This window comes from Chelmon rostratus, chromosome 9 (genome assembly GCF_017976325.1).
Source record: "Chelmon rostratus isolate fCheRos1 chromosome 9, fCheRos1.pri, whole genome shotgun sequence".
NCBI lineage: Eukaryota > Metazoa > Chordata > Actinopteri > Chaetodontiformes > Chaetodontidae > Chelmon > Chelmon rostratus.
In genome coordinates, this window is record NC_055666.1 from 21,346,851 (window position 1) to 21,363,949 (window position 17,099).

Consider the following 17,099-nt stretch of genomic DNA (forward strand, 5'->3'; position numbering starts at 1 on the left):
GTGAAATATGCAACAATTAGCCAACAGTAATTAACATGAACTTGGAATGTTGCATTAGAAACACATTAGCTACAGAGAGACGGTATAATGGCTAGCTTGGTTAACAGTGCACTGATTAGAAAAATATAAATGAACAAATCAACAACCACAAAATATATATCTAATATTCAACCTGGATGTAAACTTTTAAGCTGCAGTTTACGTTTTTAAGTAATAACTTATGATGAAGAACTCATGTTTACAAGAAGAAACCTTGACTGAGTCAAATATAAAACTCAATTGCATGTTCCTAGCTACTCTATAAATGATTATATGTCACATAAATTCTAAAATCCAAAGATGTAATCATGGCATGCATTCAAAAGAATGATATGTTCAGCCCCTGTCTCTGTTTGCAGTCCATGTATGTCAACAAGAGTCTACAAGTTTCGGAAAATTTGTGGGTTCTGTAGAACATTTGGTCTCCTGTGCAACCGTTTACTGCTGTTTTGAATCTCTGTCACAGTGATAGTAATAGGTAATGAACACTCTTGTATCCCAGAACTGCTCTCTGGGATACAGAGCAATCATCACTAGGAAGTTTTGGGCACTCACATCACAGACACACTCACACAACAAAGGGCATGTGAGCAAGTGTGTACGCACAAAAGTTCAGACCAATGTTATTTAGAGTCAGTGTGCTTGAATATGATATTGTTCAGGCCAAACAACAGTAAATAAAGGATTCAGTGTGTCACCAACAGATTTATTCAATCCAACAAAGGCTTTGCAACATCATTTAGACTAAGGAAATTGTGGAGCATTTAACTGAAACATACTATTTCGAAAAGTTTTTTCATGACTTGAGTTTCTGCAATTTCTAAAATCCTGAAGAGGACATGTGGACAAACGAGCAAGTGAAAAAAGATAGATGCAAACATCCCTGCAAACACCTGTGTGGGATTTTTGTATAGCTCTAAACAAGATATCTTTCTATCTGTAGCTTTCATGGTATCTTTCAACGACTCCACTTTTCTCCCATTCATTTTCTCCAGTGCAACATTTCTCAAGTCTTCTGCCTTCAACGTTAGATCATATGCCAGATTTTGCTCCCTTCATTTGTCCCACTGATGGATAAAATTGCAAGGACCATCATAACGACACCTGACTCTGAGAAATCATGATCCTTCTTGAAATCATACGTCTGTCAGTGCCACTGCCCTTAACACCCACAGTCTTTACATCAACTGTCTGCTGTGTGGTTGTACACACATGAGGGTATAAACAGCCTTATTAAACTCAACATCTAGCTTCCTACCACCTGTATATAAAAGCATGTAGCATGTTCACAGACAGCCATCAAATTCAGCCACAGTAGAATTTACACAGCAAGAGCAAACATTTGCGAACACCACTAAGGGAAATCTTTGCCTGGGTTTACAGCCGCGGCAGCAAGTCGCTTCCCACTGTTGGAGATTGTTTTTCATGTAGGCTCTGAATGCGTCTCAGAAACATTCTGACACTTGACATTTAACATTTTATCTGGCCAAAGTTCTTTTCCACTCAGTTGTCACAATGGGTAAGAATCTTGGCTTATTCGAGGCATTTGCGACGTCCAGAATGCTAACAATGCTAAGAGAAACTAAACAAAAGGCAGGCGGCCTTCTTTCCCCGAAAAAATAGAGGGACGACAAGAGGAGAGGAGCGGGGGAAGAGGAACAGAGACACTGATGATAAAGGAGCCATTAGTCAGTAAAATATTTTTCCGACAACAGACTGGACATTCACTCCATAAAGGGGAATCTTGTCTCAGTGGCGTGCAAAACAGCTCCCTCCATCTCATCTGTACTTTAATTCTTGAGTCTGTGTTGATCTGGCTCAATTTTATTGTCATGTTAGTGTTTGATACCTCAGTTTTTCAGCTTCACATCCATCGTCATCATCCTCCTCTGTCCTTCTCCTGCTTACATCTCTGTCTTTAAATTACTTCTTAAGGCATCTTTTGCATTAAATATCCCAGACTGATCGGATTTTGTTGAAATCTGGGGGCGTAACGTGTCTCTCCTCTGTGTCTCATCAGCTGTTTCTTTGTTTTCTGTCGGTCACAATTTATTCCTCTCTCCCTCATAGTCTCTATTCGATGTTAATGCCACTCAACCTCAGGAAATTCATAGTTTGGTGTCGCTGTTAACCACGCAGGCTTGACCACATTAGGGAGTCGCCTGCAAGCATCCCTTTCTTTTAGAGCCACGAGCCAAAAGGGCTGTAAACCAGCGCTGTATTTGGTTAGCTCTTTTCTTTTCTGGAGTTTATAGGGCCGCATTGCTTTTGTCTAGATTTACTACTGCTGTACTGTAAGTGAATGGGGTGCGGTGGGGGTGGAGGGGTAATTTGGCCGCTGAGAGGCCACTTGACAAGAACAAGGACTTCTGCTTCCTCAACAGGCAGCCAAGCCAGAAAAAAAAAATGAAACTGAGCGAGCGAGAGGATAAGAGAAAGAGAGAGGTTAAGATGAATGAGAGAGAAAGTGAATGATAGAGACAAAGCTTGAGAGAGACAGAGAGATGGAGAAACACACATATGCTCAGTGCACTGACCAGTTTCTCAAGCCTAACATAAACAGCCTGTCACTTTGAGCTGAGCTGAACATCGGACCGAAAAGGGAAAATTATGGTGTAAGTCGCACTCTCATACTGTACACACATGTTGCATGCGCTGCCACATGCACACAAATGATGTATGCACACACATGCAGTGGAGGGGGAGACACAAAGAAACACATGCTGAGAAAAACATCCCTACAGAAGGGATATGATGTGTTGCTTTGGTGACAGTGGCCTAACAAAACATTGGCATAGCTTGTTAACATCAAACGACTCCAAGCGGACTGCACACACTCACACACACAAACTCAGACTGGTGTTATGACACACACTCTGAAGTCCTCCGGGCTGAGGACTTCTGTTGCAGCAGAAAGTCACAGAAGGTCATTCGTGACTCGGGGTAGTTTCTATGTGACAGTCTCTCTCTCGCTCGTTATATGTCAAAGTTTCCAACTACAACCAATTGCATCTTTAATCCGGTGAAAGCTTGAGAGTGTACTGTGAGTGTGTGTGCCTGTGTGTGTGTGTGTATTTGTGCCTGCACTTGCCTAATGATGAGCATGTACTCTATGTGTGTGGCCGCATCCATAAATTCACTTACGTGCTTAATACAGTCATGGTTATGTATTTCAATTTGCAATCTAAATATAATTTGTATAATTTATCAAGTGTGCATGTGTCTGTGTGTACTGTCACTTTCGGGATTCTTGAGTTCATTTTCAGACCTTGAGAGTGAGGACATTTTTGGAGAGTGAGGACATTTTGACTGGTCCTCGCTACTTCAAAGGGTTGTTTGAGGATTGAAAGAAAATTTTCGTTTCATACAACCTGGGTCTTATTTTAGTACTATTGGCTATCAAACCATTATTCTTATCTGTAATAATATCACTCTACACACCAAGTTAATTGCTGAGATCTTGTAACATAGGAGCACTGTTTAAAATAAGCAAAGACTAAAATCCGTCAGACAATCATACAGGTCTGTTTTAAATCAACCCCCAGGTTAGCAAAACTTTCTTTGAAGAGGAAATGAGGGCAAACTGTGAAATAATCACCCAAATTGTTGGCTGCAAACATCCATCACAGTTGAGAGGACTTCTTTGTGGTCCAACCTGCCGTATTTTTAGCTGTGCACACACACACACACACACACAGTCAGTTTTTCTATGCATGCGCTCACTCCCAGCTTATCCTCCAAAAAAAGTGGTTTAGATCATCTGGTTAACTGTTGGCTTGTTTACAACCTGTTTGATCATCTGACGCCTCATTTCTGAAGCTTCCTGGCAGGAATGTTCCCGGATCTCAGCCATTGCTTCAGCACAATGTGAGGTGATATAAAATGTAATGAGCACAATAGATAGAAACGATGTCCAAAACTACATAAATAAGACCAAAGCTGAAATAAGCTCTAATTGTCCTTTAAGGGTTCAGTTCAGAATTAGGCTGGGTTGGTGTTTGGCATAGTTATAGGGCCTAGGCATGCAGAATGTCAGCAAGGGTCCTCACAAATGCAGTACAATGATGTGTACATTCATGCATACCTTTAACCCTCATTGTCCATACATGTGCCAGTGTGTGTGTGCACCTCTCTGCCTGCTTGTGTGTATTCTGTTTATGTGTACAGTACATGTGAATACCGTGTATATGTGCATGTTCTAATTCTGCCAGCTTGCTCTGTTTCCCAGAAGGGCAGAGCCCACTGTCAGTGCCAGCTGGCTGCCTCCTTGGCAGACTGAAAGTAATTATAAAGAAAGGTCAACTGCCCGCACACTGGAGAAGCTTGGGGAAGAGAATATCACCCACTGACCTAGAACTGGAGCCTAAATATTGGTTACCCTCACTTGTGCCATTTGGCATACCATTACTGAATCAAACATACTTGTTGCTGGAAGGGGACAAAATGGTTACCACGAGATGGCCGCAGATGATAGGCGTGACATTAAGAGGCTGTTTGAGAACAGCAAGCTCATTGTGGTTTTTACTTCTTAGTTTAGACTTGTCTGCTATAGCAATAACACTCGGCTGCTCCTCAGATGTATTACATCACCATAATACCCACGATAACTGTAAAGAACACTCTTCACTGAAAGATGGCTTTTATTCAACAGTTACCAAAGCATGTGTGCTGACTGAAGCTTCCCTCAGAGTCGCAGACATATACTGAAATTCAGTACAAACAAAATATTTCATCAAGAAGCTCCCTGGTTTCTGCAAAAGTTGGCAAAGCACCAGCACAGCATGGTTCGTGGAAATTATCAAAACAGTTGGAATGCTTCTTTGACCTATAAGACTTCTTGGCTGTGGCCAGCAGTTGTACACAACACAATATTATTTGCAGTGACTTCAGGCAAATGCTGCGGGCCACAACTGAAAGCAGCTGGAACGACCAGCACAGCATTTCAGTGATTACAGACTGTTCATGATCCAATCAAATTATTCCAAATTTTGGGGACGGGACCTGTGTCAGCACAAATTAGCTGGACTGCAACATGCACAGGTTAGCACCAAAGATCACACACACATGCATGCACACAAACACACACACACACACAGAGAGATTCCAGTCCCACCATGGAATGCTGTTTCATAGCTGAGGGTGTGGTGGTTACAGCGTCCACTGACCAATCAACACCAAGCTTTGATAAGAGCCAGAAGCAGAAGCTGGAACTGCGTGTGTGTGTATGTGTCCATTCTACACTCACACACACACACACACACACACACACACACACACAGCAGGATTGTATTGTTGTGTGCTCCGTGGTAGGTTGGCACGCTGAGGGGAAATGGGAGCTGTGAAAACTCTACTGGAGAGATGCTGCTGGCAAACCGAAGGTGTATGTGAGTGTGTGTTGGAGGAGGAGGTGGAGGTCAGAGACAGACTGGTGAAGAGAGGCAGGGAGGAGGCACGGGAGAGGAAAAGATGGTGGAGTGAGGCAAAGGTGAGAAAAAGGAAACAAAGCAAAGTAACACAAAGAAGAAGGCAAGGAAAGGTAGAGGGATGGGGGAAAAGAGATGTAGGAAAGAGAAACAAAGTCGGGGTAAGGATGAGGAGCTGGGAAGGGAAATAAAAAGAAGGACGGAGAGAAAGCGCCAGACGAGGCTAGAGAAAGTAGAGAAGGTGTTGCTCGTAAAAACCTTGCCAAAACTTCCTCAAAGTGCCGTTTAGAGAGGGAACAGAAAAATAGGCAGTTAAAATCAGAATTAGTTTATGTAAAGTTGGCTCAGGCCGCTTGCCGCTTCCAGCAGTGAACTCATTCAACTGAAAACATCAACACACACATACTCAGTTTGACATCATGCAGTACATCCATATATATATATATATCCATATATATATATCCATATATATATAAATATGGGTGTGATCATACATGCTACACACAAGTACAGACGTATAATCACACGCATACGTACATCAACACACACACTTTAACACAAAAATGTCCTGATTGCAGCAATCAATAGAAGGCCCCCTCTGGAGTTTCCGCCATTCAAATTCCCCATGTTTCACAGCAGTTGGGGCAACAGTTTGGAATTTGCAGCTCTAAAAATCAACACTCCAGGGTGTGTGTGTGTGTGTGTGTGTGTGTGTGTGTGTGTGTGTGTGTGTGTGTGTCTATGCAGTCCCTGTAGGGCAGGTGTGAATTGGACACGGGAGAGAAAAGCCGTCCCTGTTTTCCAATTCATTTTACCCAGCATCGTTAAGCCTGTTAAGCCTCCCCCCAAAACCCTCCACTCAAATTAGATGCAAATGAGGTCTCAAGTGGCTTCCCAAGGAGGACATTACGGAATTGACTGGCCTGAGGTAATCTGCAAGGCTGCCTGTTAGTGCATGTGTGTGTGTGTGTTAAGTGAACAGATGAGGCCACCACTGTTTCTCTCTCGTTAACCTTTCCAAATGCTCTGTTTACAATAGTGAAGAAAACCAGGCTTATAAAGAGATTCATTCCGTGGTTATGACAGGTGGACTCTGGCTCTGGATACTACTCTGAGCCTTTACGTGTGGAGGTGTCGGAAGTGAACTGGTTTCCAAGTTATATACTGTGTGTAATAAAGAGAGTAAGTGGGGACTAACTCTAAAGCTTAAAGGACCACACTGGTGATTTTGAACATTTTTACAGTGCCAGCCATTTTCCATTTTGATTGATTTCCTCCCTCCTAGGCAGCCTTGGTCATTCAAAAAAACATTTTGCCAATGTGCAATTCTTCAGTGTTATACATCAGTGTATCCTTAAGCTATTTCACCATGTACTTTTTTCTTGTGCCGGATTTCCCCCAATATGTGTCATGTTCTTCTTCGCTTTACAAGTGATTTTCTACATTTGTTTTCAGTAACCTCCACAGAGTCTGTCTGAATTTGTTTGATTCGGTACATGTGGCCCGAGAGAGCGATAAAAGGAGCAGTCAACTAGTAGCCGAAAAAGATTTTCCACTGAAGATAAGGCGAGAGTCATGTCTCTTACTCCAGCACCACATGGTCTTGTGGTTTCGTTGCATAGTATTCTGGTGTGGTGAGACTACTATTGGTGGAGAAAACTGTACCTCCTCTTCTCTACCAATGACTCTATGTAATTATTTGAATTTATCTGCAAAACGGTGATTCTCTGAAGAAATGTTTGCCATTTTTGTTTGTGGATCAACCAACGCTTCTGCATCAGACACAACCAAATGACAAAATCAGATGGATGGAGCACAATGAGAATTTTTAACAGGGTTAAATGTCTGGCTTTACTTATAAGAGCTACAAACGCATGTGTCCTGATGTGATCCTGTATTCCATTCACAATCAACATAGTCTACATGTAGGAATACATGTACGTGTACTTCAACCTCCGTGAAGGAGCAAGTTACAAACAGGTTTTTTTTACTGGAGTATTCCTTTAAACCCATGTGTCCTAGTGCACCAGTCCGCCTGCCAAATTAATGCATACCGGTGTCCGGCCAGTTACCTCAACACTATGACACTGCAGCTTTGACCAAATGGAACATCTTGCTGCCAGGAAACTTCTGAAATAACAGATTCATTGAATTTAAATATATCTGTGAGGCCTTTGTTAATCTTGATGTTGACTGCCAGTTCTCGTTGCCATAAAAACTGCTCCTTCATATCATAATATTGACCTTGCTACAGTGAAGGTCATATATTCCTTTAGAATAAATTTAGAACTTATCAGTGGTAACGAAGTGACGAGTTCATGAATGTTTCGAAACAAAATTGTGCTTTACATCTGTCTTTTCTCCCTTCAGCCACAAGGGAGGGAAAGGGGGGAAAAATCTTACAAAATCACTAATCTATAACATGATCATTTTAAAAGACATTTCTAAACTACTGAACGGTTAAGTTAAGGAAATATGAAAAATCAGCTAGAGAATTTCAGAAACTTTGTTGCAAATGAGGCATTTTTACTCATAACTTAACAAACTTGGCACTTTCGTTACTAGACCCCGCTGTCCACATGGACGTCTTCCCAGTTGTCAAACCCAAATCTCCGCTCAGGGCAATAATGCTCATCTCTTGCTCTCTTTTCTAAAAAATTTCCCCATCTGCCATAACCTTTAGAACTGGAATCTCATCCATTTTAATGTCTCCCATCTCAGACTCCCTAAAATATATCTGCAGAGAGAGAAAAGGAAGAAGGCAGGCAGACAGGGAGGAGAGAAGGATGGAGGAAAAGAGCAACTCTGGGCCAAAGTCACAGCTGAAACACTGACCTGGATAAATCAGGGAAACATAAACACATAGTTTCTGGAGTGAAAGAGGAGGGAGGGGGCGCTGCTACCCCAAATATTCCACCCGGGGGACCCCAGCGAGAGGCAGGGGACCCCCTTATCCCACCTTCCCATCACAGCCCGCTCTAATTATTTATTTTCCTAGGGTGTAAATGTCTTCGGGGGATTGCTGTGTAAAAGCCAACAGGTCCTGGGAGGTCACAACAGCCCTGTGGGATGGAAGAGGTATGGGTTTCCTTGTTCACACTCACACATATGGACGCAAGAAACACAGTCACACGAGCCAGTGCAAACATGCAGACACAAATACACAAATATATACATCTAAACACACTTATGTACGAGTAGAAATGCACACACAAATGCTAATCATGTCGTCATATCAGCAGTAACCCCCCACACACACATCCACAAACGCAGCCCCCCATTTCACTCTGCAGCCTACTGATTGTGTTTGTTGTCTCAGGGTTAGGTCTGTTGTTGATCCCCTGCGGAGCTTTTGGCTGCTTCGTTATCATGCATAATCGCTTCCATACCTTAACAGCATAGGTGCGTGTTTGTGAGGGGGCATGTGTGTGGCTGCTGGGGTGCATACGTGTCAAGATCAGGCTAGAGGTGGCAGCGGCGTCTGACAGAGGTCCGCCACTGCCTTAGGAATGAATATCATTTGAAACTAACTGTCATCAGGTTGGGAATAAAAGCACTGAAAGTGATTCTTCTTTAAGAGTAAAGGCATTGTTTAGGATTTTACACAAATCACTGAGGACCCAGGCCAACTTTAGGAACCTGTGAAAAGCTTTGGAAAGTCTTACTGCAGAAGGAGCGCGGCAGAATATAAAAAGGTTTAAGGAGCTCATTGCTTCTTCTCACCTTTCGTTTTGACCTGTTTAAAAACTTAAATGCTCACTCTAAAAGCTGGACTTCAGGACTGTTTTCTTTGCTGCCTCCATTCACTGGGGTCACTGGTGAATTTTAGGGCAGTTTCATGTGCACCACCAAGTGTATAACCAAAGTGGCTGCAGTATATTCTTTAAGCGAGGTATACTTGTAACTTTTCCTAGGAAACTACCCCTTGTTGCATAAGTATATAGGTAACAGTATAGTATTAGTCTCATTAATCACCCATATTGACCTTAAATACCTCTAAAAGTTTGAAAAGCCAGCACCCACCTGAATTCACTTTATCCCAAATTCAATTCACTTTTTGTGAGTTTTTTTTCTAATTCATGGCAACAACATGATAAAGTTACTCATCTACATGACCTGATATCAGCCTTACTTAACCAGTCAGCCAGAGTCTTTTAATGCAAAGTAAATGAGCGCTGCTCTGGGCATAACATTTATCGTTCGCCCTACAATGATCATTTACTGCAGGTCAGAGTTTAAATGCGTTTCAACTGAAAGGATCACTCAGTAGTTGCCCCGATGAACATTGATGCATGCATGTATCGATTCACTGATTGGCAGGTTGGCTTTAAAAACGCACGTTTCACAAGTGTTTTTAGGTTTTAAGATCTCTCCATCGCCTCTGACAACTCAATCCTACAAGATATGTGAAGTTTTCTGTACACTTCAGCATGCTGCACAAGTTTCACTGTTATCCCTCCGGAAATATTGCAGGATTATAAGAGAAAAGCCACAGGAGAGAAGCGCATCACAGGGCCACGGGGCACGCTGTGGTGACATTTTAGACAGGACAAAACGATTTGCTTCAGCTGTCAATAAGACTTAACTTACAGGCGCTCGGCATTCCTCGGTATTCCTTTTGGCACAGTCTTCAAACCCAGACCCTGGCAGTCCACATGCGACCCGGAGCAGCTGCACTTGTGTGGGCATCCAGTCACCGAAGCAGCGCACACCAGGAGCGCAAAAGCCAGAGCCGAAACCCGGCAAAGCGCAGCCTGCTTCTCCGGCCCGATCGGAGGCATGGTATCCACTCAAATTACTTCCAAACCGAAGTTAATTGAAAATCCGCGGGGGGAGAAGTAGTCGTAGCGGACGTAAGGATCCCGAAAAAGGTCAAGAGGGGCCGTTCGATTGTGCGGTAGAATTAAAAAAAAGAAGTGATGGGAGCCGAAATCAAGTTCGCTTAAGTTCACCAAAGTTTCTCTCAAGAGACTCGATCAGTCAGACTCTCCTTAAAACGCTCCTTTGCCATTGAAGAAAAGGGAGAACATGAGGATTTGGTTGCGACACTTGCAGAGAACAAGTTTTCTTTTAAAACATCTCGCCGTGCGTCACTCAAGTCGATGCGTAAAAGTCTCCCCAAATGCTCCCCATTCACAAAGTCTCCGCGGCGAAGTTATCAGCCTTACTCCTAAACTTTCCAAGGTGAAAATGTTCAGCTCGGGTGTAACCTCCTTCCACAGAACATCCCTCCGCTGCCAGACGCGCAAAGTGAGAGTTGGAGAGGAGTTGTAATCAGAAAAAAAAAAGTTGAGAGAGCGAGGGCGCAACACAGACTGGTACGCCTAGAGGTTGTGAGAGTGAGAGAGGCAGACAGATTTGTACTTAGGTTTCCCCCAAAATCCTCTCTCTCTTCTCTCTCTCCCTCTCTCTCTCTCTCTCTCTCTCTCCCTCTCTCTATGTTGATGTCACCAGAAAAGAGTGAGAGCTCTACCAACTTTCACTCGTCCCTTATCTTCCCCGCAGAAACAATGTACAAACTCGTATACTTTCCCACACAGAGCAATAAAACTCCAAAACTCTCAGTCCATGGCAGCAGTGATATATTACAGAACACATTTTAGCTAATTTCCCAGCAGCTCGTCCCCTTTCAGTAGTGGCCCATAAATCATCTTAATGATTTACTTTGTGATCATATGTTGGTTTTGAAGTCATGTCTTTTATGAGCCATCTCTCCAGATAGTCCTATGCATCATGCTTTGTGTGTTAACTTCACTGATTAATGCTTCAACAGCAGCTCACACAAAAAGACTCTGATAGATCAGAGTTTGTCAAAAAATGGTCCACTATGAGTTGAAACAAAAGCAATATTTGGATTAAGACTTTTCTGATTGAGTTTTAATTGATTAAAGCAAAGATTTAATGTGACTGATAAAGATTGTATGACCACTCTCAAACATTTGGCTTAAACTTGGATTTCAGGTGAATCTTGCAGATTATTTGGTAATAAGCACAGCTAAAGTCCCTGCTCATCCTGTAACTATTCTCAATTACACTGACATCCACACATTTCTCTCCTCTGGGACAGACAGTGCAGCAGTGAAGTGGGAAGACTGTTAAAGGAGTGGATGCCCTTCTGTAAGTTGCAGTAGTGCTGCTGCCCTCTATTGGCAGAAAGGAGAACTTCTAAAAACTAAGAGAGGAGACTCATCAATTTGCAGTTACAGCAATAAAATAATTTCACTTCTCATTAAATCAGTGTCCTGTAAAATTAATTCAATTCGTTTGAGGAATTTTGGTGCAGATGTCAAAAAAAATGAACAGCTTTTTCCTCAGCAGGCTCTAATATAGTGGAAAGTTCATAAATATTGTAATGCCTGGAACCCAAACGGACTAATTCAGTGTCTCATTCTGGGGCTCAAGTTAATTAAAATAGCAGTTTTCCTATCAGTTGGAAACCCACCGGAGGTAGACTTTTGTTCAGTTTGATATGTGATTATTCTAAACCTCTTGTAAACAAATGTATGGTAATGTTAGATATAAATTCTGCAAAGCTTTTAGATAAACCATCCTTTGTCTAATTTGTAATATGTTTTAATGGTGTGTCTCACTATCTCTTTTCATGCAAGAGGTGTCTGCTGAGCACATAGGCTCATTTTCAGGTACGACTGACCAGGAATCAATTCATAGTCACTCCGTCATGCATATTCATACCTCACAGATGCCAGTCTTCCAGTGCTAGTGTCTGTGTCTTGCTGAAGAGCACACTGAGAGCTGAGGAGGGGAAAAACATAATTAATTAATTATTCGAGTGTGAGGTTTGCTGTCTATTTTTTCCCAGTAAAACTCTAGATCAGGTCTTGAGAAACTGAACCATCTTCCATCAGTTGTTAACATTTTACATTCTCAATCACATTGTAAAATTAGGCGTTCGTTGAACATACAGGCACATAGAGAGGATGAGCAGTGTCTAATTTAGCCATGTGTGTGAGTGACAGTGTGTCATATGCCCAAAGACAGCTTCAGAGAAATGTATGAGCCATTTCTTAATTCAGTATCTACTTTTTAAATATTCTCTCCATCCTCCCATTTTCATCTCATTTTCTTTTTTTTAGGAAATTCATCAGAAGTGGAGTAATTGAAAATCTCCCTCACAGTCTCCTTCACTATTGAAGGAAGAAAATTAAGCTGCTTTGAAACTGTTTTCAGTGTCAGATCAATGGTTGCAGCAGGGCAAGCAGAGCAGCACAGTCTTTTACCAAAGCAACTCACTCCAGCTCCTCCTGGGGGATTCCCAGGCTCCCCGTGGCATACAGGGAAATTAAATCCCTCTTGAGTTTCCTGGGTCTGCCCCGAGGTTTCCTCCCTGCTGGCCATGCTCAGGGAGGCGCAGGAGTGAGCAGCCTGTCAGGGAGAATAAGTCTGGCCTCTCTGTGGAGAAAACCCATTTCAGACGCCTACACCTGGATCTGGCTGTTATCACCACCAAGCGCTAAAATGCAGGGGTGTAGCAGTGGGAAACAGTACCCAGACAAGCACATCCCTAATTCAAAGCATTAACATTTGGGAGTATCCAGATATCACTGAGTAGATACCACAACATACAGTACATTCAAATGTCTTCAGGGAAATATTGGTGCCAAAAGTACAAGTTTATAAAACACAAATTAATGCTAACAATACTCATTTTCAATGTGCCTGTTACATCTTTTGCACACACATAGATGTTGCAAAGTTGCTAACATGACAGATTTAGCACCCACAGGACAAACACTGAAAACTCAAAAAAGGATTAAAATGGGATACTGGCTGCTCTCAGGCCCATTAAATATTACTAATATATTAAACAAGATGTCCCAGTTATTATTTTTGTTGAAAGATGATAGTTGCATCCTGTTGCTGGGCTAACAACCCCAAGGCTCGCTAAGCTAACGTAAACATAAAGCTAAAGTAGCACATTCAATGATTGCCTCGACATTTCAGCAATGGACTTTGTGTTTATTTAACACAATATTAAGCTTTTAGCTTAGATAAGGATGTTAACCAAAATAGTTGTGTCCTATTATATTTGTACATATGTTGTAATGTGGAACAATTAACTGATTTTTTCACTTTGAGTGAGTGTTAGCTAGACGTTAGCTGGCTGACAGTAGGCTAACTAGCCTGTCAAAACAAGCTAACTACCAAGGCTTTCAAAATGACATTAATGGAGAAGCAGCCAACACAAGTGTCATTAAATGACAAAATTTAGTAAAACGCTGCTAAATTTTCAAAGTAAAAAGAAAACTAGAGTAAGGTTTGTGGTGTAGTCTGTTCTTTTACCTCTGTACTCCTCCTCTATACCTCTGTTTTACAGTCAAAGCAGTGCCTCATTTCTGTCACTGAATTTTTCTAAGTGCAAAGTTTTCAAATGGAAAAATGAGAAATGTTCTTACCTGTCTGCTGCGCTGCTACTTGTCAAAATGAGTGAATTCATTTGACATGTGAACCACTGACTGCAGTCTCTCTCTGTTTCGCTCTCACACACATTTGAGGAGAACCAAGATTGAGCCTGAACGCTTGTGATAAATAAAAGGGGACGAATTATTTATGAAATTGTTGGGAGTGGCAGGTCTCCCTGTCTCCCCATAAAGTTACACCTATGGCAACATGCCTGTTAATCAATTTCACATGTGTTCAGCTGACTCTGGTTGTTCATGCCCCTGCATACTACTCCTCTATGGTTATAAAAAAAGAGGGGCTGGTAACCATGATGCCATGGGGATCACGTCACGTACAGTAAAGCTACATTGGATTTGGAGGTCATGACCCCGTGAGTCACCCAAACAGCATTTAACTCCAGGATAAAATGTGAAAGAATTAATGAGCTTGAGCAGAGAATAACCACAATGACAGGAGAGCACATCTAAATCCACACAAAAACAGAAAAAAATAATGGTTTTGTGGAAACATCTGGTGTTGCTTTGTCTCCATGTGTTGCAAATCCATTGAATGAAGAAAGGAGACACAGCATACAGCCCATACTGTATAGGACATAAACAGAGGGGCGGACACAGTGAAACAAAAGGAAGATACTGCTGAGGAGACAGAGCCACACACTTGAGTCAGAATGATCTGATTTTCATAAGTCTAAACAAAATGTGGTAACAGTTTTTTTCTTTTGCCATTTTACTGTTCCTCTCCTTAGTGGTTCAATGTTGTGACAAATGTCTTCTGGTAAACATGGATGATTATATATCTACATTTTCATCAGTCAATCGGTAAATTAAACAGAAAAATCAATGTCCCAGAAATGTTGTGTTTAAGTAACTCTTCTTGACGTATAGACCACAGATGGGTACCGCAGTCCAAGATGGCGCCCCAGTGCTCAGTGGGCACATATGCTGAAAAAGCCACTGCAGGTTTACCCTTGCTCCTACATTTTTGGGCCCATACAGCATGTGCGCTGGAGTCGGTGTCTTGTAGAACCAGATGACTTCCTTCTGGCCCCAGTCACATATAAATGGGATAAAATAATCATACCGGACTTCTACATTTTCAAATTTTTTGTCATTCTGGGGTATTTTTGGCGCCACATTGAATTAACTCGCCGTATTATCGTTGCTCCTCATCTAATGATTGTGTATGGGAAAACTGCTTTTTGGGCCAGTACCGCGCCTTTCTTGGATCTGCATATGTACATCTTTCTCTTTGGATTTTAATCCCAATTGACACATTCGCTGGAAGAGTCTGCTCTATTAGCCAGTTATCCAAGCTTCCATTTAAATACATACTGTCAGTTGTTTTGGCAAAAACAAGTACATGTCAATCCTACTGATGTCTGAAGAATTCCAGTTTCCATCAGTGGGATAATTTAAAAAGTCTAATCTGAAAATCTGAAAAAAAAAAAAAAAAAAAACATGAATGCATCCATGTCAGTTTTATATCTTTGGGTGATTCAAGGTTTGCTAATTGGCTAATCTGGAGAAAATGGACCAGTGACTAACGATTTCTTCAATGAGGTTAAGAGACATGTTTGAAAAAAAAAAATAGCGGCCATTTGGAAAAGTTCTGTCTCTGACAACAATGAGAGTTTGGGCAAACAAATAATGAAAAAAACAATTCACCACCACAAAAACAACACACTGAAACACTCAAACTGAAGGGGTGATCATCCTTTTTCCTTACGCAAACCACCGCTTGTGAGCGAATGAAACCGCTCTCTGACGGCTTTGTTTGGGCTCATTGGGGTAAGATGTATGTCATTAACTTTTGAGGTTGAGGGTTTGAAATTTTGCTCGGGATCTTTGAATCCTCATCCCTTCTTGTGCATTTTCTGCCGCAGTCTCAACTGTATGTTAGTGAATTAGGCGTAAAAAAACCAAAAACATGCAGTGTGCTTTACAAAATGAGACATTAAGCATTTGTGAAGTGAACAGAGCTGGCTAATGCAGAACTTCTCACACCACATAACTACTGCCACTCTTTCCCCCTGTTTTTCCGTCTTTCCTCACTCCTTCTCCTGCCATCCCTCGGGTGCCCTTTTCAACCCTCCATCTCATTCTCTCTGCTTTTAAACCTCTCAAACTTCCTCCCTCTCTCTTCCTGTCATTCTGCCTCTCGTCGGCACATTCTCCTTTTATTTCCCTCTTCCTTCCCATTATCCCATCATCCTTCTCTCTGTGCAACCCTCCCCTTTATTTCTCTTGTCCCAGTCGCCGTACTTTTATGAGCTGAGAGACAGTGTGCTACTAATTACCATCTTTCTGTGGCCGAGTGACCGGAGTTACAGCTTCACGCTTCGCTGCTCACACACATTCATGCGCACGCACACACACGCAGGCAAACACGGCACGCATTAATATCATGCTGTCACATGGAATTTCCTCTCTGTTGACCAAGCCTCTCTCACAGATGCATAAGACAAAAACATGCTCCAGCCCAGTCTCCCTAGGAGCTACATTTGTATTGGATAATAACGGAGGACAAGTATTACATCCAATGCTAACGTTTGGTGCCAGCGCAGGATGTTATGTGCTCGTTCTCTAGAAATGTTGAACAATTACGTATAATTGCTGGCTTTTTAGAGTGTTTAACCATGATGCCGTAGTTTTCTTAACCTTAAACCTGCAATAACTGTGTGTTTGGCCACTAGGATGGCAGCAGAAACAATTTGTGAGCACAGCATTGATCTGTCATTGCCTTTTAAGCGATATAGTGAACTTGTCTGTGAACTAGTCCGCTGTTGTTCTCTCCACAACACAAACTAGCGAACAACGCTAAAATGGTAATCATGATACCAAACAATCAGAGAAATAAAGCAAGGAAGCAATTTGGATTTGACATCCAAATTGGGATAAAGAAGGAAGTCGATCTTATAAAAAGCATTTGCGCTGCAGTAATGTTAGCTTAGCAGTGAAATGTTAATTCCACAACATATTTTATGACTTTTCCCAGGGGTCGAGTTCCATATAATTCAAACACATTAATTGTAATTTGATTGTGGCTTTGAATTTGAGTGACCTATTGTTTCCTCCATTTTTGTTTCTCCAGTTGCCTCCGTTCACGCAGGGCAGCTCTGTCAAGATGACATGAATTCACATGTCAGTTCGCCAAAACCAAACTTTGCACAAAGCACCATAGAAAGCAACTCTGGTTTTGAGATCAAATCCACTAATT

The 17,099-nt window shown here is 41.9% G+C and overlaps 1 protein-coding gene across 1 annotated transcript in view; it reads right to left on the reverse strand.

Moving 5' to 3' along the window:
* The window catches only part of slit3 (slit homolog 3 (Drosophila)), a 241,586-nt gene extending 230,905 nt beyond the window's left edge, over positions 1-10,681 (reverse strand). Inside the window, exon 1 of the mRNA XM_041943676.1 lies at positions 10,053-10,681. Within this exon, the coding sequence (XP_041799610.1) occupies positions 10,053-10,243 (191 nt within the window). The 5' untranslated portion in view covers positions 10,244-10,681. The remainder of the gene's footprint in view (positions 1-10,052) is intronic.
* Between the last annotated feature and the right edge of the window lie 6,418 nt (positions 10,682-17,099).